This window comes from Pleurodeles waltl, chromosome 1_1, assembly GCF_031143425.1.
Source record: "Pleurodeles waltl isolate 20211129_DDA chromosome 1_1, aPleWal1.hap1.20221129, whole genome shotgun sequence".
NCBI classification, from domain to species: Eukaryota; Metazoa; Chordata; class Amphibia; order Caudata; family Salamandridae; genus Pleurodeles; species Pleurodeles waltl.
In genome coordinates this window covers 22,779,092-22,801,099 of record NC_090436.1, presented here as the reverse complement: position 1 = coordinate 22,801,099, position 22,008 = coordinate 22,779,092, and the positions used below count along the sequence as shown (strand labels likewise).

General features: G+C 46.7%; 1 protein-coding gene across 1 annotated transcript in view; it reads left to right on the top strand.

Annotated features, from left to right (window-relative positions):
- The window catches only part of LOC138255715 (uncharacterized), a 359,027-nt gene extending 337,569 nt beyond the window's left edge, over positions 1 to 21,458 (top strand). Inside the window, exon 12 of the mRNA XM_069205843.1 lies at positions 18,844 to 21,458. Coding sequence (XP_069061944.1) covers positions 18,844 to 20,528 — 1,685 coding nt within the window. The 3' untranslated portion in view covers positions 20,529 to 21,458. The remainder of the gene's footprint in view (positions 1 to 18,843) is intronic.
- The last annotated feature ends 550 nt before the right edge of the window (positions 21,459 to 22,008 follow it).

Sequence of the window (22,008 nt, the reverse complement as noted above, 5' to 3'; positions counted from 1 at the left end):
AGACAGGTTTCTGCCCTCCTGGGGTCCAGCCAGGCCTGGTCCAGGAAGGCAGAACAAAGGACTTCCTCAGAGAGAGGGTGTTACACCCTCTCCCTTTGGAAAAAGGTGTCCGGGCTGGGGAGGAGTAGCCTCCCCCAGCCTCTGGAAATGCTTTGATGAGCACAGATGGTGCCCATCTCTGCATAAGCCAGTCTGCACCGGTTCAGGGATCCCTCAGCCCTGCTCTGGCGCGAAACTGGACAAAGGAAAGGGAAGTTACCCCTCCCCTGACCTGCACCTCCCTGGGAGGTGCCCAGAGCTCCTCCAGTGTGCTCCAGACCTCTGCCATCTTGGAAACAGAGGTGCTGCTGGCACACTGGACTGCTCTGAGTGGCCAGTGCCAGCAGGTGACGTCAGAGACTCCTTCCGATAGGCTCCTTCAGGTGTTGCTAGCCTATCCTCTCTCCTAGGTAGCCAAACCTCCTTTTCTGGCTATTTAGGGTCTCTGCTTTGGGGAATTCCTTAGATAACGAATGCAAGAGCTCATCAGAGTTCCTCTGCATCTCTCTCTTCACCTTCTGCCAAGGAATCGACTGCTGACCACGCTGGAAGCCTGCAAAACTGCAACAAAGTAGCTAAGACGACTACTGCGACCTTGTAACGCTGATCCTGCCGCCTTCTCGACTGTTTTCCTGGTGGTGCATGCTGTGGGGGTAGTCTGCCTCCTCTCTGCACTAGAAGCTCCGAAGAAATCTCCCGTGGGTCGACGGAATCTTCCCCCTGCAACCGCAGGCACCAAAGAACTGCATCACCTGTCCTCTGGGTCTCCTCTCAGCACGACGAGCGAGGTCCCTTGAACTCAGCAACTCTGTCCAAGTGACTCCCGCAGTCCAGTGACTCTTCAGTCCAAGTTTGGTGGAGGTAAGTCCTTGCCTCCCCACGCTAGACTGCATTGCTGGGAACGTGTGTTTTGCAGCTACTCCGGCTCCTGTGCACTCTTCGAGGATTTCCTTTGTGCACAGCCAAGCCTGGGTCCCCGGCACTCTAACCTGCATTGCACAACCTCCTGAGTTGTCCTCCGGCATCGTGGGACCCTCTTGTGCAACTTCGGGTGAGCTCCGGTTCACTCCACTTCGTAGTGCCTGTTCTGGCACTTCTGCGGGTGCTGCTTGCTTCTGAGTGGGCTCTTTGTCTTGCTGGATGCCCCCTCTGTCTCCTCACGCAATTGGTGACATCCTGGTCCCTCCTGGGCCACAGCAGCATCCAAAAACCCTAACCGTTAGCTTTGCAGCTAGCAAGGCTTGTTTGCGGTGTTTCTGTGGGAAAATACTTCTGCACGACTCTTCACGACGTGGGACATCCATCCTCCAAAGGGGAAGTTTCTAGCCCTTGTCGTTCTTGCAGAATCCATAGCTTCTACCATCCGGTGGCAGCTTCTTTGCACCCACAGCTGGCATTTCCTGGGCATCTGCCCACTCCCGACTTGATCGTGACTTTTGGACTTGGTCCCCTTGTTCCACAGGTACTCTCGTCTGGAAATCCATTGTTTTTGCATTGCTGGTGTTGGTCTTTCTTGCAGAATTCCCCTATCACGACTTCTGTGCTCTTTGGGGAACTTAGGTGCACTTTGCACCCACTTTTCAGGGTCTTGGGGTGGGCTATTTTTCTAACCCTCACTGTTTCCTTACAATCCCAGCGACCCTCTACAAGGTCACATAGGTTTGGGGTCCATTCGTGGTTCGCATTCCACTTCTAGAGTATATGGTTTGTGTTGCCCCTATCCCTATGTGCCCCCATTGCATTCTATTGTGACTATACATTGTTTGCACTGTTTTCTATTGCTATTACTGCATATTTTGGTATTGTGTACATATATCTTGTGTATATTTGCTATCCTCATACTGAGGGTACTCACTGAGATACTTTTGGCATATTGTCATAAAAATAAAGTATCTTTATTTTTAGTATATCTGTGTATTGTGTTTTCTTATGATATTGCGCCAGTGATACTAGTGGTACTGTAGGAGCTTCACTCGTCTCCTAGTTCAGCCTAAGCTGCTCTGCTAAGCTACCTTTTCTATCAGCCTATGCTGCTAGACACCCCTCTACACTAATAAGGGATACCTGGGCCTGGTGCAAGGTATAAGTACCTCTTGGTACCCACTACAAGCCAGTCCAGCCTCCTACTTTGGTTGTGCAGCGGTGGGATAGGTACTTTGCAACTACTTACCACTTTGTCATATTGTACTTTTCATAAGAGAAAAATATACAAAACAAGTTCAGTGTATGTACACCTAACCAAAAAGTTTTGCTTTTCTTCTCTCACTTCTTTGCTAAGTGCTGAAAAGTACCTCTAAACTTTCAAAAAGTTCTTTAAAAGTTTTAAAAGTTTTTTGTCTGTTCTTTAAAAAGTTCTAAAAACTTTTTATTTATTTTTTCTATCCCTTAAACACTTTCTAAAATGTCTGGTACAGGCCAAACTGTTGATCTGTCCAAACTTGCTTATGATCACCTTAGCTGGAAAGGAGCAAGGAGTCTCTGCATTGAAAGAGGTTTAGGGGTAGGGAAGAATCCCTCTACAGGACTGTTGGTTAATATGCTCATTCAACAAGATAAGACCAGAGTAGGCACTTCTGTTGAGAAATTACCTGATGGTTCCCAATCTGACCCTGGTGCACCCCTAGCAAAGGATTTAGAAGGGAACCTTCCCAACCTGCCATTAGCAGACCACCTAGCATAGCTGGTACTGATGTGAATTCACACCACAGTAATAGTGTTACCTCACATCACAGTAAGAGTGTTCCTTCTCATCATAGTAGGAGTGTTACTTCTGTTAGCCAGGTTGTTAGAGTGCCATCTGTGAGGGCCGGGTCTCCCTCTGTTCATTCTCACCATACTTCTGTTTCAAAGCATGCCCCACCTACCCACCCTGATGACAGAGTGTTAGAAAGGGAGCTCAATAGATTGAGAGTGGAAGAATCCAGGCTGAAGCTCAAGAAGCAACAGCTGGATTTAGATAGGCAGTCCTTTGATTTAGAAAAAGAAAGACAGAGGTTGGGGTTAGGACCCCATGGTGGCAGCAGCAGTGTTACTGATAGTAGTCCTGTAAAAGAGCATGATTCTAGGAATCTGCACAAGATATTTCCCCCTTACAAGGAGGGGGATGACATTAACAAGTGGTTTGCTGCACTTGAGAGGGCCCGTAATGTACAGGGGGTCCCTCAAAGGCAGTGGGCTGCTATCCTATGGCTATCTTTCACTGGAAAGGGTAGGGATAGGCTCCTTACTTTTAAGGAAAGTGATGCCAATAATTTTGCAGTTCTTAAGAATGCACTCCTTGATGGTTATGGCTTAACCACTGAACAGTACAGGATGAAGTTCAGAAAACCAAAAAGGAGTCTTCACAAGACTGGGTAGACTTTGTTGACCATTCAGTGAAGGCCTTGGAGGGGTGGTTACATGGCAGTAAAGTTTCTGACTATGAAAGCCTGTATAACGTCATCTTGAGAGAGCATATTCTTAATAATTGTGTGTCTGATTTGTTACACCAGTACCTGGTAGACTCTGATCTGACCTCTCCCCAAGAATTGGGAAAGAAGGCAGACAAATGGGTCAGAACAAGGGTGAACAGAAAAGTTCATACAGGGGGTGACAAGGATGGCAAGAAGAAGGGTGTTAAGTCTTCTGACAAGGGTGGGGACAAATCTAAAAATGAGTCTTCATCAGGCCCACAAAAACACTCTGGTGGGGGGCCCAAATCCTCTTCAAATCAAAACAAAGAAAAGAAACCCTTGTGCTATTTATGTAAAATAAAAGGCCATTGGACAACAGATCCCAGTTGTCCAAAGTAAAGCACCAAGCCTCCTACCACTACAACCCCTGCTGCTACACCTAGTGCCCCTAGTAATAGCAGTGGTGGTGGGAGCAAACCTACTAATAGCCAATCCAAGGGAGTAGCTGGGCTCACTTTTGGTAACTTAGTTGGGGTTGGTCTGATTAGGGAGACCACAGAGGCTGTGTTAGTCTCTGAGGGGGCAATTGATTTAGCCACCTTGGTTGCTTGTCCCCTTCACATGGATAAGTACAAGCAACTACCCCTAATAAATGGTGTTGAGGTTCAGGCCTACAGGGACACAGGTGCCAGTGTTACAATGGTAATAGAGAAACTGGTCCACCCTGAACAACTCCTACTTGGTCACCAGTACCAAGTAACTGATGCTCATAACAACACTCTTAGCCACCCCATGGCTGTTGTGAATCTCAACTGGGGGGGGGGGGGGTTACTGGTCCAAAGAAAGTTGTGGTTGCCTCAGATTTACCTGTAGACTGTCTATTAGGGAATGATTTAGAGACATCAGCTTGGGCAGAAGTGGAGTTGGAGGCTCATGCAGCAATGCTGGGCATTCCAGGGCATATTTTTGCTTTAACAAGGGCTCAGGCCAAAAAGCAAAAAGGACAGGGTGACTTGGATCCTGGAAGAATGGACCAAGTGCTCCCTAAAGCTAGGGTTAGTAAAGGTAAAACACTACCTACTATCCCTCCCTCTACAGTGGATTCAACTTCTGAGGAAGATGAATTTCCACCCTGTGCAGAACCTACACCAGAGGAGCTGGAAGCAGACACTGCTGAGCTTTTGGGTGAAGGGGGGCCTGCCAGGGAGGAGCTGAGTGTGGCACAGCATACCTGTCCCACACTAGAGGGTCTAAGGCAGCAAGATGTCAAACAAGCAAATGGGGATGTCAGTGACTCTCACAGAGTTTACTGGGAGGACAACCTTTTGTACACTGAAGCAAGGGATCCAAAACCTGGAGCTGCCAGGAGATTGGTCATTCCCCTGCAGTACAGAGAGTTCCTCCTAACTCTGACACATGACATTCCCTTGGCTAGACATTTGGGTCAGATTAAAACATGGGAAAGGCTTGCCCCCCTGTTTCACTGGCCTAGGATGTCAGAGGACACAAAAGACTTTTGTAAGTCCTGTGAAACCTGTCAAGCCAGTGGCAAGACAGGTGGCACTCCAAAGGCACCCCATATTCCACTGCCTGTGGTTGGGGTTCCCTTTGAAAGGGTAGGGGTTGACATAGTTGGCCCCCTTGACTCTCCTACTGCTTCAGGCAATAGGTTAATCTTGGTGGTAGTGGACCATGCCACCAGATATCCTGAAGCAATTCCTCTAAGGACCACTACAGCTCCTGCAGTGGCAAAGGCCCTCCTGGGAATCTTTTCCAGGGTGGGCTTCCCAAAAGAGGTGGTATCAGACAGGGGAAGCAATTTCATGTCTGCTTACTTAAAGGCCATGTGGAAGGAATGTGGTGTGACATACAAGTTCACCACACCCTATCATCCACAAACAAATGGACTGGTTGAGAGGTTTAATAAAACTCTCAAAGGAATGATAATGGGACTCCCTGACAAACTCCGCAGGAGATGGGATGTCCTGTTACCTTGCCTCCTTTTTGCTTACAGGGAGGTACCCCAAAAAGGAGTGGGCTTCAGCCCCTTTGAACTCCTATTTGGACACCCTGTGAGAGGTCCCCTAACACTTGTGAAGGAGGGTTGGGAACAACCTTTAAAAGGTCCAACGCAAGACATAGTGGACTATCTAGGATGGCTGAGTACATGAAAAAGGCCAGTAAAAACATTCAGGCCAGCCAAGAGCTCCAGAAGCAATGGCATGACCAGAAGGCTGTTTTGGTTCAGTACCAACCAGGGCAGAAAGTGTGGGTCTTGGAGCCTGTGGCCCCAAGAGCACTCCAAGACAAATGGAGTGGACCCCACATTATTGTTGAGAAAAAGGGTGAAGTCACCTACTTAGTTGACTTAGGCACTGCCAGGAGTCCCCTTAGGGTGCTCCATGTCAATCGCCTGAAACCCTACTATGACAGGGCTGATCTCACCCTGCTCATGGCAACAGATGAGGGACAGGAAGAAGAGAGTGACCCTCTGCCTGATCTCTTCTCTTCCACAGAACAAGATGCTCTAGTGGAAGGTGTAGTACTGGCAGATTGTCTTACTGCTGAGCAGAAAGACCACTGCATAAATCTCCTGGGTCAGTTTTCTGAACTCTTCTCTGCTGTGCCAGGCACCACTTCTTGGTGTGAGCACACTATAGATACTGGAGACAGCTTGCCTGTCAAAAGTAAGATCTATAGGCAGCCTGACCATGTCAGAGACTGCATAAAGCAAGAGGTGCAGAAAATGCTTGAACTGGGAGTGGTTGAGCACTCTGAAAGTCCATGGGCCTCTCCTGTGGTACTTGTACCAAAACCTCATTCCAAGGATGGAAAGAAGGAAATGCGGTTTTGTGTAGACTACAGAGGTCTCAACCAGGTAACCAAAACTGATGCTCACCCTATACCCAGGGCAGATGAGCTCATAGATACACTGGCATCTGACAAGTATCTAAGCACTTTTGATTTGACTGCAAGGTATTGACAGATCAAATTATCAGAAGATGTAAAAGCAAAAACTGCATTTTCAACCATTGGAGGCCATTACCAATTCACAGTAATGCCTATTGGATTGAAAAATGCACCTGCCACTTTTCAAAGGTTGGTGAATACAGTCCTGCATGGGCTGGAAGCTTTTAGTGCAGTATATCTAGACGATAAAGCTGCCTTTAGCTCCAGTTGGGATGATCACCTGGTCCACCTATGGAAAGTTTTGGAGGCCCTGCAAAAAGCAAGCCTCACTATCAAGGCTTCAAAGTGCCAGATCTGGCAGGGGAAAGTGTTTTATCTGGGACACTTGGTAGGTGGAGAACAGATTGCACCACTTCAGGGGAAAATCCAAACTATTATAGATTGGGTTCCCCCTACAACTCAGACCCAGGTGAGAGCCTTCTTAGGCCTCACTGGGTATTACAGGAGGTTCATAAAGAACTATGGCTCCATTGCAGCCCCTCTTAATGACCTCACATCTAAGAAAATGCCTAAAAAGGTATTGTGGACAGCTATCTGTCAGAAAGCTTTTCAGGAGTTAAAGCAGGCCATGTGCTCTGCACCTGTCCTGAAAAGCCCCTGTTACTCCAAAAAATTAATTGTCCAAACTGATGCATCTGAATTAGGGGTAGGGGCAGTCTTATCACAACTTAATTCTGAGGGCCAGGATCAACCTGTTGCTTTTATCAGCAGGAGGTTGACCCCTAGAGAAAAGCGTTGGTCTGCCATAGAGAGGGAGGCCTTTGCTTTGGTCTGGGCACTGAAGAAGTTGAGGCCATACCTGTTTGGCACTCACTTCATTGTTCAGACAGACCACAAACCTCTGCTTTGGCTAAAACAAATGAAAGGTGAAAACCCTAAATTGTTGAGGTGGTCCATATCCCTACAGGGAATGGACTATACAGTGGAACATAGACCTGGGAGTACCCACTGCAATGCAGATGGACTCTCCAGATATTTCCACTTAGACAATGAAGACTCATCAGGTCATGGCTAGTCTTATTGTCCTTCGTTTGGGGGGGGGGGTTGTGTAGGAAAGTACCATCTTGCCTGGCATGTTACCCCCATATTTCACTGTATATATGTTGTTTTAGTTGTATGTGTCACAGGGACCCTGCGAGCCAGGGCCCCAGTGCTCATAAGTGTGCCCTGTATGTGTTACCTGTGTTGTGACTAACTGTCTCACTGAGGCTCTGCTATTCAGAACCTCAGTGGTTATGCTCTCTCATTTCTTTCCAAATTGTCACTAACAGGCTAGTGACCAATTTCACCAATTTACATTGGCATACTGGAACACCCTTATAATTCCCTATTATATGGTACTGAGGTACCCAGGGTATTGGGGTTCCAGGAGATCCCTATGGGCTGCAGCATTTCTTGTGCCACCCATAGGGAGATCTGACAATTCTTACACAGGCCTGCCAGTGCAGCCTGAGTGAAATAACGTCCACGTTATTTCACAGCCATTTACCACTGCACTTAAGTAACTTATAAGTCACCTATATGTCTAACCTTTACCTGGTAAAGGTTGGGTGCTAAGTTACTTAGTGTGTGGGCACCCTGGCACTAGCCAAGGTGCTCCCACATTGTTCAGGTCAAATTCCCCGGACTTTGTGAGTGCGGGGACACCATAACACGTGTGCACTATACATATGTCACGACATATGTATAGCGTCACAATGGTAACTCCGAACATGGCCATGTAACATGTCTAGGATCATGGAATTGTTACCCCAATGCCTTTCTGGCATTGGGGAGACAATTCCATGATCCCCTGAGTCTCTAGCTCAGACCCGGGTACTGCCAAACTACCTTTCCCGGGGTTTCACTGCAGCTGCTGCCTCTGCCAACCCCTCAGACAGGTTTCTGCCCTCCTGGGGTCCAGCCAGGCCTGGCCCAGGAAGGCAGAACAAAGGACTTCCTCAGAGAGAGGGTGTTACACCCTCTCCCTTTGGAAAAAGGTGTCAGGGCTGGGGAGGAGTAGCCTCCCCCAGCCTCTGGAAATGTTTTGATGGGCACAGATGGTGCCCATCTCTGCATAAGCCAGTCTGCACCAGTTCAGGGATCCCTCAGCCCTGCTCTGGCGCGAAACTGGACAAAGGAAAGGGGAGTGACCACTTCCCTGACCTGCACCTCCCCTGGGAGGTGCCCAGAGCTCCTCCAGTGTGCTCCAGACCTCTGCCATCTTGGAAACAGAGGTGCTGCTGGCACACTGGACTGCTCTGAGTGGCCAGTGCCAGCAGGTGACGTCAGAGACTCCTTCTGATAGGCTCCTTCAGGTGTTGCTAGCCTAGCCTCTCTCCTAGGTAGCCAAACCTCCTTTTCTGGCTATTTAGGGTCTCTGCTTTGGGGAATTCCTTAGATAACGAATGAAAGAGCTCATCAGAGTTCCTCTGCATCTCTCTCTTCACCTTCTGCCAAGGAATCGACTGCTGACCGCGCTGGAAGCCTGCAAAACTGCAACAAAGTAGCTAAGACGACTACTGCGACCTTGTAACGCTGATCCTGCCGCCTTCTCGACTGTTTTCCTGGTGGTGCATGCTGTGGGGGTAGTCTGCCTCCTCTCTGCACTAGAAGCTCCGAAGAAATCTCCCGTGGGTCGACGGAATCTTCCCCCTGCAACCGCAGGCACCAAAGAACTGCATCACCGGTCCTCTGGGTCTCCTCTCAGCACGACGAGCGTGGTCCCTTGAACTCAGCAACTCTGTCCAAGTGACTCCCGCAGTCCAGTGACTCTTCAGTCCAAGTTTGGTGGAGGTAAGTCCTTGCCTCCCCACGCTAGACTGCATTGCTGGGGACCACGTGTTTTGCAGCTACTCCGGCTCCTGTGCACTCTTCGAGGATTTCCTTTGTGCACAGCCAAGCCTGGGTCCCCGGCACTCTAACCTGCATTGCACAACCTCCTGAGTTGTCCTCCGGCGTCGTGGGACCCTCTTGTGCAACTTCGGGTGAGCTCCGGTTCACTCCACTTCGTAGTGCCTGTTCCGGCACTTCTACGGGTGCTGCTTGCTTCTGAGTGGGCTCTTTTTCTTGCTGGACGGCCCCTCTGTCTCCTCACACAATTGGTGACATCCTAGTCCCTCCTGGGCCACAGCAGCATCCAAAAACCCTAACTGCGAGCTTTGCAGCTAGCAAGGCTTGTTTGCAGTCTTTCTGCGGGAAAACACTTCTGCACGACTCTTCACGGCGTGGGACATCCGTCCTCAAAAGGGGAAGTTTCTAGCCCTTGTCGTTCTTGCAGAATCCATAGCTTCTACCATCCGGTGGCAGCTTCTTTGCACCCACAGCTGGCATTTCCTGGGCATCTGCCCACTCCCGACTTGATTGTGACTTTTGGACTTGGTCCCCTTGTTCCACGGGTACTCTCGTCTGGAAATCCATTGTTGTTGCATTGCTGGTGTTTGTCTTTCCTGCAGAATTCCCATATCACGACTTCTGTGCTCTTTGGGGAACTTAGGTGCACTTTGCACCCACTTTTCAGGGTCTTGGGGCGGGCTATTTTTCTAACCCTCACTGTTTCCTTACAGTCCCAGCGACCCTCTACAAGGTCACATAGGTTTGGGGTCCATTCGTGGTTCGCATTCCACATCTAGAGTATATGGTTTGTGTTGCCCCTATCCCTATGTGCCCCCATTGCATTCTATTGTGACTATACATTGTTTGCACTGTTTTCTATTGCTATTACTGCATATTTTGGTATTGTGTACATATATCTTGTGTATATTTTCTATCCTCGTACTGAGGGTACTCACTGAGATACTTTTGGCATATTGTCATAAAAATAAAGTACCTTTATTTTTAGTATATCTGTGTATTGTGTTTTCTTATGATATTGTGCAAGCGATACTAGTGGTACTGTAGGAGCTTCACTCGTCTCCTAGTTCAGCCTAAGCTGCTCTGCTAAGCTACCTTTTCTATCAGCCTATGCTGCTAGACACCCCTCTACACTAATAAGGGATACCTGGGCCTGGTGCAAGGTGTAAGTACCCACTACAAGCCAGTCCAGCCCCCTACAGTAGTGCACTATACAAGTGCGAAGTTTACTGGTTCAAGGCCAGCTGAGTGTGGTGGCACTCTGCACCAATGTGACTCACAGAGCACACTCAGTCATGACTACCAAAACTCCTGCTGCACTCTTGTCATCAAATATACATGACTATGCAACATACAACAGTAGTTAGACATCCTTCTACCCTTGTTTAACAGGCATCAGATGATGTTGCTCCCTGGTCAAAGACAACAAACGTATATGTTTTCTCCATCCTCAAACCATAAAAAAATTAATTCAGGTACAGACGTGTGCAAGGCTGCCTGCATTGTGGGGATTACTGTTTTTGTGCAGGAGGGGGCACCTTCCTGCACAAAAACCATCACAAGAGGTGTTTCCCTCTTTCTATGTGTGCTGCAGAATGCAACACACATAGGAAGAGGATAATATGAGGAGAAATAAAAATATTTCTCCCAGTTGAGTCACTCTTGCGCCACCCCTGAGGAGGTGTAAGTTTTTTCTGCACTACTAGACATGTAAATCTGGGAATGCATCAAATACCTTTGGCTTCCATGGGTGTTACAAGGGTACACCCCAATCAACACCCATGGAACGCCCCTTTCGTGCGTTGTTATGTGTGAAAGGTGTCCAGATTTACAAGGCCATCAAAAGACATGCAAGGTGGCTTTGCTTCACCTTGTAAATATGGACTGGTGCACTGTGCCATTGGAGCGTCACAAAAATGTTGCTCCGGTGGCGCATTGTGCCACTAGGGCCTTCTAAATGAGGCACCTAGTCCGTGATGTGTGAGTCATGACACAGCTGATGTCCCATGTGTGTTTCATGTGACCACCCTTCAGTGTACACCAGCACACACAAGCTGGGAGGCAGTGTGCATGTGCTGAGTGAGGGGTCCCCAGGATGGCATAAGACATGCTGCAGCCCTTAGAGACCTTCCCTGGCAACAGGGCCCTTGGTATCAGGGGAACTATTTACAAGGGACTTATCTGTGTGCCAGGGCCGTGCCAATTGTGGGAAGAACATTGGTGCTGGGGTCTGGTTAGCAGGGTCCCAGCACACTTTCAATCATAACTGGCATCAACAAAAGGCAAAAAGTAAGGGGATAACCATGCCAAGGAATGCATTTCCTTACAGTGGCACAGCCTGATACCTGGTCAGTAGTGGTATGTTGGTCACATTGTCGACCATAGTCTTTGGTCTGGGGGCTATGAGGTGGAGCAGTTGGATAAACAGCTGGTAGAAGGTGATGACCTCTTCCTTCCTAAGGGCAATCAGGGATGTCCGCTGGTGGTAGATGCACTCCTTTCTCTTGTGCTGCCTCTGTGGTGCGAGTGGTGGTGAATCTGGGGGTTTTGGTGGATGTGGTGGTGATTGTAGGGGTTGAGGTGGTCTTCTTGGTGCCCCAAATTGTAGTAGGAGTAAATCCATGTTGTTCTCCAGGTTGCTAGTGTGTTGGGTGTGTTATCCTTATGTACCTGTGCCAAAGAGTCATTTTAATGCCTGGTCTGACCAGGCATTAACATTTTGACACTAATAGACCTAGAGAGACTTTTCCTAAGTGAGCGTCATTTTTCGGAAAGGTTGTAAATATGGCTGCCTCAAACCAGCGTAATTTTTTAAGGGGGAATGCGTACCTTGCATATGAGTGTCAGTATCTGACGCAGCCAGATGCACTGTTAAACAAGCATTTACAATGCAACGGGTCTCGCGTTTGCTCATGTTAGAGCTGATCGCGTTGTAAACTCCTGACCCGACTTTTCACCTATCGGGCAAAAGTGTATTTATGTACATAACCCGAAAAAAGTGAAATTAACTATGTAAAGCGCTCGACTTCTGCCAAGCGAGATCGCACTCGTAAATTAGAGAAAAAGAGGTCCACGAGCCCGATGAAAAACAGTGAGCCTCGCATGTTTTCTGTACTTGGTCGCTGCGCTCGAGGAGGGCTAGCTACCGGAAAAGGCATGACTTATGCGTGCCTTCGACTAACGAAAGCAAGCAGATTTTATTATGCAAGCCCACGAACCAATAAAAAACACTGACGTGAAGTCGACAGGGCTCCGAGCCCTTTTCTAAATACTAAAGCGTCTCGCTGCGATACGCATGCGCGAGCGCTTGCAACGCAGGCTCGACCCTAAAAATGACGCTGGGGTGGAAAAAGTGACGCTAGAGGCCTCTAGCCTCAGTTTGTATTTATGGAGTTATTTTAGCGCCGCCACAGCTTCAAAATAAATGTTGCTGCGGAGGCGCCAAATAAGCCCCATCGTCTCAGCACACTACAATGACTTTCTTCCCACTGCCAAAATATTTCTGCTATTTAACGCATTCATGCCCAGACTGAATAGAATGTAAGCACTAATTGAAAACCGCTGCACAGATTTCCACCGGGGCAAGCAGAGGCACTGCCTTGAGTACAATTCTACTGTCCTGCTAAGTTTGGTGCGATTCTGTTCAGAAGAGAAATTAATACTAATGAATTAGAAATAGGAAATGTCACTTTTGTGACCCCTCCCCCCTCTTTTTTTAATCCACGCCTAACAAAATGTTGTATGCCAAAATCAAGCGGATTAACTTTTTTATTGGGAAGTTTCAGCAGAAGACAAGTTCGATGCACTAGGAGTGGAAAGTATTGGCTTCGATTCCTGGTTGATCGTGTGCATTCAGCACTGGGTGGTTGTTTTGAATTTTGTCTGCTACCCCATTAACACACATGGGCTGCATAAAAAGCGCCTCCTCTCCAGTGTATTAACTACAGTTTGTGAGGAAATGAGAGTGAGGGCAAGTTTCACGTCCTGATGAGACCTTAAAAGTGTCGGAATGGGCTAAACTCAATGTTTGATCACCTAAGAACATTTATTCTCAAGGAATCAGTACGTATACACATGTAACATGCAGCAGTGGACATCCGTGTGAGTATATATTATTATGGGGCTCACTAGTTTTATTGTCACAGAACCCTCACTTTGAGGACTGCACCACCGTCACTCACATAATCGTTGGGAAATGTCAAGGTAAATGTAATTTAAGCTTTCTGTAATAAAAAGGCCTCTGTGATTCATTTCTTGCATAACAACATTTTTAATTCAAGTAACAACCGGCCTGCATATGTGAGCAGAACTGTAAGTGAACGTGACCCACTGAATCTCTGGATTAGTCGCCATTACCATGAATTTATGGATTTATGACATTTGTCTCTAAACTTGCATACTTTGCAGATTTCACAAAAATCGTGTATCTTGCACAAATGGATGACAATATTAATGTCAGAGAATGTTCTGCATTATTTACCATTTTTGCTGCATAGTTTAGAAACCCTGCCACATAAATTACATAACCTTGCCACATAACTCCTAAGATAATGAAGTTTGTACTTCACATGAACCGTGAAATAGTTTACTATTCCCTGAGAACATTTATATTATTTTTAACACCGCTGCATCCTGTGCTATGAAAGCAGCCAAGCATGCAAAATATAGAGGATATGTAATGGGTAACTGCATAATATGGTCCAGTATTGCCAATGAGGCAGCAGATGAAATGCAAAGTTAGCCAAAACCATGAAAAACAAAGGGGCATATTTACAAGAAACTGGGGGCTGCCACAAACCACGAGGAGGCGGGAGGAGGCCCAGTGCGTGTCAACACTGAAGGCAGGGAGGAGGAAGTAAGTTTAAAATGAAAAGCATTTGCTGTCTGGTGGAATCAAACGCTGTAAACTTTGAAAGACAAAAAAAAGCATTTGTAATGGGTCTGGCATTTGCTCGAGTTAGACTGGACTTTTATTGCCACGCAAATTGAAAATGAAAAGTAAAACAGTTTCAAATAAGCGAGCGGACAGACAAAAGGTAAAAGAAGTTCGCTCGCACCAAACCTATCTGTAAAAGTGCAATTAGCCATTGTAGGAGACTGGCTTATAGTGGGTACCAAAGGTACTTACACCTTGTGCCAGGTTCAGTTATCCCTTATTAGTAGAATAGAGGTGTTTCTAGCAGCTTAGACTGATAGAGGTAGCTATAGCAGAGCAGCTTAGGCTGAACTAGGAGACATGCAAAGCTCCTACTATACCACTTGTATCATATGCACAATATCATAAGAAAACACAATACTCAGAGTTACTAAAAATAAAGGTACTTTATTTTTATGACAATATGCCAAAAGTATCTCAGTGAGTACCCTCAGGTAGAAGGTAAGTAATATACACAAGTTATATGTACACAAACCCAAAACAGAAAAATAACAGTAAGAAAAGTAGTGCAAACAATGTAGACTCACATTAGAATGCAATAGGTAGAAATAGGCCTAGGGGCAACACAAACCATATACTCCAAAAGTGGAATGCAAATCACAAATGGACCCCAGGCCTATGGTAGATTGTAGAGGGTCGCTGGGACTGTAAGAAAACAGCTAAGGGTGTCCAAGATACCCCACCCCAAGACCCTGAAAAGTAGGAGTAAAGTTACCCTACTACCCCAGAAAGACAGAATAGTCGTGATAGGGGATTCTGGAAGAACCACAAGCACCAGCAAAACACTAAATACGGATTCCTGGACTTGAGGACCTTTAAAGGAAGGGGACCAAGTCCAAGAGTCACGCAAGGGTCCAGGGGGGGCAGGAGCCCACTAAACCCCAGATGAAGGTGCAAAAGGGCTGCCTCCGGGTGGAAGAAGCCAAAGATTTTGCAACAACGAAAGGCGCCAAGAACTTCCCCTTTGGTGAGAAGATGTAACACGGCGTGCTGGAGGTTGCAGAAGTGTTCTCACGCAGAAATATTGCAAACAAGCCTTGCTAGATGCAACAGTCACGGTTGAGTATTTTGAGTGCTGCTGGGGCCCAGGAAGGACCAGGATATCGCCACTTGAAGGAGGAGACAGAGGGGGTACTCAGCAACTCATAGAGCCCCTGCAGAAGCAGGCAGCACCCACAGAAGTACCGGGAACAGGCACTTGGAAGATCTGAGGACAACAGTCAACTCAGAGTCACAAAGGAGGGTCCCACGACGTCGGAGTCCAACTCAGCGAGTTGGGCAATGCAGGACGGACTGCTGGGGACCAAGGCTAGACTGTGCACAAATGAATCCTTGGAAAAGTGCACAGGAGCCGGAGCAGCTGCAGATCATGCAGTACACAGGATTGCCGTCTGGCGTGGGGAGGCAAGGACTTACCTCCACCAAACTTGGACTGAAGGGCCACTGGACTGTGGGAGACACTTGGACCCAGCTCCTGTGTTCCAGGGACTACGCTCGTCAGGATGAGAGGGGACCCAGAGGACCGGTGATGCAGAAGTTTGGTGCCTGCGACAGCCCTCAGAGCAATGCACCACCAGGAAGCAGGCGAGAAAGCCAGCAGGATTAGGCGCTACAATGTTGCTGGTAGTCGTCTTGCTACTTTGTTGTGGTTTTGCAGGCGTCCTGGAGCAGTCAGCGGTCGATCCTTGGCAGAAGTCAAAGAGCGAAGTGCAGAGGAACTCTGGTGAGCTCTTGCATTCGTTATCTGAAGAATTCCCCAGAGGAGAGACCCTAAATAGCCAGAAAAGGAGGTTTGGCTACCAAGAAAGGAGGATTGGCTACTAAGAAAGGTAAGAGCCTATCAGAGGGTGTCTCTGACGTCAGCTGCTGGCACTGGCCACTCAAAGCAGTCCAGTGTGCCCCCAACACATCTGTTTCCAAGATGGCAGAGGTCTGGGACACATTGGAGGAGCTCTGGGCACCTCCCCTGGGAGGTACTGGTCAAGAGAGTGGTCACTCCCCTTTCCTTTGTCCAGTTTCGCGCCAGAGCAAGGCTGGGGGATACCTGAACCTGTGTAGACTGGCTTATGCAGAGATGGGCACCATCTGTCCCCATCAAAGCATTTCCAGAGGCTGGGGGAGGCTACTCCTCCCCAGCCCTTCACACCTATTTCCAAAGGGAGTGGGTGTAACACCCTCTCTCTGAGGAAATCCTTTGTTCTGCCTTCCTGGGCCAGGGCTGCCTGGACACCAGGAGGGCAGAATCTTGTCTGAGGGGTTGGCAGCAGCAGCAGCTGCAGTGGCAACCCCGGGAAGGCAGTTTGGCAGCACCCGGGTTCTGTGCTAGAGACCCAGGGGATCATGGAATTGTGGTATTGGGGTGACAATTCGAAGATCTTAGACATGTTACATGGCCATGTTCGGAGTTACCATTGTGACGCTATACATGGGTAGTGACCTATGTATAGTGCACACATGTAATGGTGTCCCCGCACTCACAAAGTCTGGGGAATTTGCCCTGAACAATGTGGGGGCACCTTGGCTAGTGCCAGGGTGCCCACACACTAAGTAACTTGGCACCCAACCTTCACCAGGTGAAGGTTAGACATATAGGTGACTTATAAGTTACTTATGTGCAGTGAAAAATGGCTGTGAAATAACGTGGAAGTTATTTCAGTCAGGCTGCAGTGGCAGGCCTGTGTAAGAATTCTCAGAGCTCCCTATGGGTGGCAAAAGAAATGCTGCAGCCCATAGGGATCTCCTGAAACCCCAATACCCTGGGTACCTAGGTACCATATACAAGGGAATTATATGGGTGTACCAGTGTGCCAATGAGAATTGATAAATTTAGTCACTAGCCTGCAGTGACAAATTTAGAAACCAGAGAGAGCATAAACACTGAGGTTCTGGTTAGCAGAGCCTCAGTGATACAGTTAGGCACCACACAGGGAACACATACAGGGCACATACTATGAGCACTGGGGTCCTGTCTGGCAGGATCCCAGTGACACAAGGGCTAAAACAACATACATACAGTTAAATATGGGGGTAACATGCCAGGCAAGATGCTACTTTCCTACAGCCATGTAACAGGGGCGATGGCCAAGGCGGTAACCAAACCGCCCCAAGGAGGGACAAACGTAAAGCATTTGCAAGTGATAACAAAGGATTTTTGAAAGGCAAGCCCACGAACGAGTGAACGTGATGGGCCTGAGATGGGCGTGGTTAAAAGCCCAAATAGATAACTACACGCTGGGAAAAGCAGCACTATGTGAAGACTGTTAAACTTTTCAGACATGGTATGTGTGCTTTACACTGCACGACCCATGCAAAGTTTGAAATGTTTGACTAAATAAATACATATCTCCAAGTTAAAGCTCGCCTCACGGGACAAAAACCCCTGTCTACATTTGTTAATGCTTTTTGTCGGAAACCATGGGTGGTAGCGCGGCTCCCCTGTGCGACCCAGAGAACGCCACCTTGATGCAAAGTAACACAAGGTAGTGCAAATGTACTAGGCGTTGCCTCGAGCTTTCCAACGCAAAAAAGTGTTGTCACTTTTGGTGACTTTGCACTGGCACAACTTGTTGATAAATCTTCCCCTAAATGTTTATTTTGATGATGTTAGTTTGAAAAAAAGAATTTCTTCAAAGTACAACTAACTATGGGTGTGGCTTGGCATTACAATCTTTATGATTTGTTTAACATTTCTGAACAAATTGTTGAAAACCTTTGGGCAATGGTAATGTCAACGTATGTATGTGATCCTTTGGCTGCAGGATTACGTAATAATGTGGGGTTTGTTGTTATGACGATGAAATGTGTATTTCACAGTTCCTTGTTATATATGGATGTTTATACCACTGCATGTTGTGCAATAACCACATCAAGACGCCTGATAGCCAGACAGCCAGAGAGAGAGAGATAGATAGATACATAGATAGATAGATAGATAGATAGATAGATAGATAGATAGATAGATAGATAGATAGATAGATAGATAGATGACAGACAGAGCTAGATAGATAGATAGATAAATAGATAAATAGATAAATAGATATAGATAGATAGATAGATAGATAGATAGATAGATAGATAGATAAATTACCATGAACTCCCAAGTTTGAACTGACCTCAGCAGTCTGCTGAAATCTACAAACCTGTCCTTCATTGCTTCCCTCCTGCAACTGAGTATATTAATATTGTGCTTGCCTTAAAATATCCAGGTTTTGTGGCTCTCTGCCCAATGTGTGCGCTCACTTTAACCTTTTTGGGGCTACAAAAGATTTGGATGTCCAACAATTACTACTCCACAGATGCTTCCCATCTTTCGAATGGCCATCCTACCACAATTCAAAGTGAACCAATGGTAATACAGCCAGCTTGGTGCATGTTTTTGACAGTAAATTCAGTGGATTTAAATAGCTGCAAATCCTGAATTAGGTCCATTGGGTTTATGCCCTCAGATGGCATATTTGTGCCCCTATATTTAACTTAGTTGATCAAAACTGTATATTGAGCCCAATGCAGCAACATAGATGCAACATCTAGTAATGAATCTATAAATGTAAAAAGAGGCATGCAGAACATCACTTACTGAATAATTATTTTGACCATTCACACAATTTATTAATCTGCTGGGTATTTAACTGTATACAAGAATATGTAACAGTGTGTACACTTTTCTGTCAACAGATTGCAAGCTCAGTTCGGCAAAGGATTTTCTGAAGAAAAGCATTCAGACTGAGAAGGAAATGAGCAAGCTGTCCATTCACAAACTTCTGCTTGACAGACGGAAGGTTGACAAGGATGGACATCGTCAGATGTGCAGGTTTGGACCTCAGAAACATGGTTCGAATGACAAGGTCATCATGCTCCTTGGAGCAACAGGATCAGGAAAGACAACTTTAATCAACGGGATGACCAACTACATCTTAGGAGTTAAGTGGGAGGATAATTTCAGATTTAAACTAATCGATGAGGAGACCACTCGATCACAAGCAGAGAGCCAGACCTCTTCAATAACTTCGTATCACCTCAATCACCAGGAGGGTTTCCAGGTGCCACACAGCCTCACTATCATAGACACACCAGGATTCGGGGACACTAGGGGCATCGACCGAGACAGGTTCCTTGTTGAACAGATCAGAGAGTTCTTTTCTACACCCGGTGGTGTTGATCATCTCGACGCAGTATGCTTTGTAGTCCAGTCCTCATTGGCTCGTCTCACTCCTTCACAGAGATATATATTTGATTCCATCCTCTCTATTTTTGGTAAGGATGTGTCCGACAACATACTCGTACTGGTCACCTTTGCTGATGGTCGGAAACCTCCAGTGCTGGAAGCAATTAGAGTGGCGGAGATACCTTGTCCGATGGTGAGCGGTACCCCTGTCCATTTCAAATTCAACAATTCTGCTTTGTTTGCTTACAATGGACGCGATGAATCCACGGAGGTCGCAGAGAAGGATGAAAACTTTGACAAGATGTTTTGGAAGATGGGTGTCAACAGCCTGAAGAACTTTTTTACATCACTGAACAAGCTGGAAACCAAAAGCTTGCGATTAACTAAAGAAGTTCTTTGGGAGCGCAAGCAGCTAGAGGTTTTTGTAGAAGGTCTGCAGCCCCAGATCAGAGCAGGTCTGACAAAGCAGGAGGAGATCAGGAAAACAAAGGCAATCTTGGAGCAGAATAGGGATAAGATGAAAGCCAATGAGAACTTTGAGTATGAAATAACCCAAACTGTGGTAAAACAAGAAGTGGTAACCGATTTCATAACTAATTGTCAGAAGTGTCACCAGACCTGTCACTATCCATGTCATATTGCTGATGATCGTCGGAAGCATGAATGTTCGGCAATGGATGAAAATAAGAACTGCCGTATCTGTCCGGGGGGCTGTGTCTGGAGTGTTCATTTCAATCAGAAATACAGATGGGAATATGTAAGTAAGACTGAAAAAGGAACTTACCAAGAGTTAAAGACAAACTACGAGAAGGCACGAGGCGAAGTGATGACGACTGAAGGGATATTTCAGCAGCTGAATGAGGAGCTTGCTTACGTTGAGGAGATAGTTGCGGCGCTCATTGATGAGTTGTCTAAGTGCCTCCAGAGACTGGAAGAAATCGCCCTGAAGCCCAAGCCGATCTCAACGCCGGAGTATATTGACCTGCTGATCCAGGCAGAGAAAGAGGAAGCCAAGCCGGGCTACCTGGCTCGGATGCAGTCACTGACGGCCATGAGGGAGCGGGCTGTGCTGATTGACAAAGTCTCTAAAAGAGAGGAAGTAATGCCATCAAGCCACGCGCCACCAGGCTCTCAGAAAAGTACCATGAGGGGTATCTTTCAGAATGTTCAGAATTGGATTAAGAGGAAAGTATAAGTAAAGATGTCTGGGTTATGGTATTGACACATTCCTAATCCAAGTTAGTTCTCCCCAGCAAGTTTTATAAATGAAGCCTCAGAAATAGTTTATTTTCAACCATAGCTATTAATAATCTGGCACGTTTCTTATTGCTCACTTTAAACCGAGTGTCAGAGGTGTGAAGTGATTACTTTCATCCAAAGAAAGGCGTCTCAGGCTGTGCATTTGACATCTTTAGGATGCAGAACATTTCTTACAGACTCTTGCCTCTTCTGTCAGACATCCGAGAAATCAACGTGCAGTATTGAGGACCTGGCATGGTACATTGAGAACATCTGGAGTGCAGAGAAAAGTGGGGGACTCAGGGTCTGGAATGTCGGAGTGCAGGGTAGGAAAAGCCAGGTGAACAAATCTTGATGCAGACAGATATTTCTAATGCTAGACTCTGACCTCAGAAGCGTGGGAATGGTGCATGAATCTCTCAGCCTATTGTCTTTATCTTGAGTCATCTGTTCTCAGTGATGGAGTGTATCTGACAGGTAATTGTATCTGGCATGTAATTGTATCTGGCATGTAATTGTAATCTGACATGTATCTGTAACCTGACATGTAATTGTACTTGATATGCAATTGTAGTCTGACATGTAATTGTATCTAACATGTAATTGAATCTGACAAGTAACTGTAACCTGACATGTAATTGTACCTGATATGTGATTGTAATCTGACGTGTAATAGCATATGGCATGTAATTGTGAGTTGTCTTCTTTATTGCTTGTTCACACCTGTAAAATCACTAACCATACTGAGATGTTTTGTCAAACAAATCCACTCGTGATTCTGTTGAATTGGGTATTATGATATAGGCGATAGTTTTCTTTCTGTAACCAATAATATGTCCTAATAAAAAACAGGTATGAAGCAGGGCACAGGACTGGCTATTAAACATCTGTGGCTCACTGGAAATGATTTGAGTGAAACAGAAGGAGCATCACATGCAAGTAAAACAGACACATGAGAAAGGGATCGGATGTTAAAAGAAAGGAATTGTACAAAACATGAGAACAGAGAATGTGGAGAGGCTCAGAGTCACCGAATAGGATAAGGGGATGAGAGTTGGTGAGAGGGGGAGTAGGAGAAGAGAAGGAGCTGGGGTCATCAATATCCCTTGCAAATGTAAACAAGCTTTGGCAAAGCCAGTGGTTCAGGCTTATAAGGGAAAGTGCTTCTTTGTTGAGTGCTTGTGGAGTTGGGTGACAAACATGAGAATGAGTAAGTGATTGAGGGCATGGATGGAAGGGAGGTGAAAGGGTGAATGCATGCGCGAGTAAAGAGGCGTGGGAAGTACGCGGTGTAGGAAGGTAGCCTCTTTCTATCCTTGTTACCCCCACTTTTGGCCTGTTTCTGAGTATATGTCAGGGTGTTTTTACTGTATCACTGGGATCCTGTTAGCGAGGGCCCAGTGTTCATAATGAAAACCCTATGTTGTCAGTGTGTT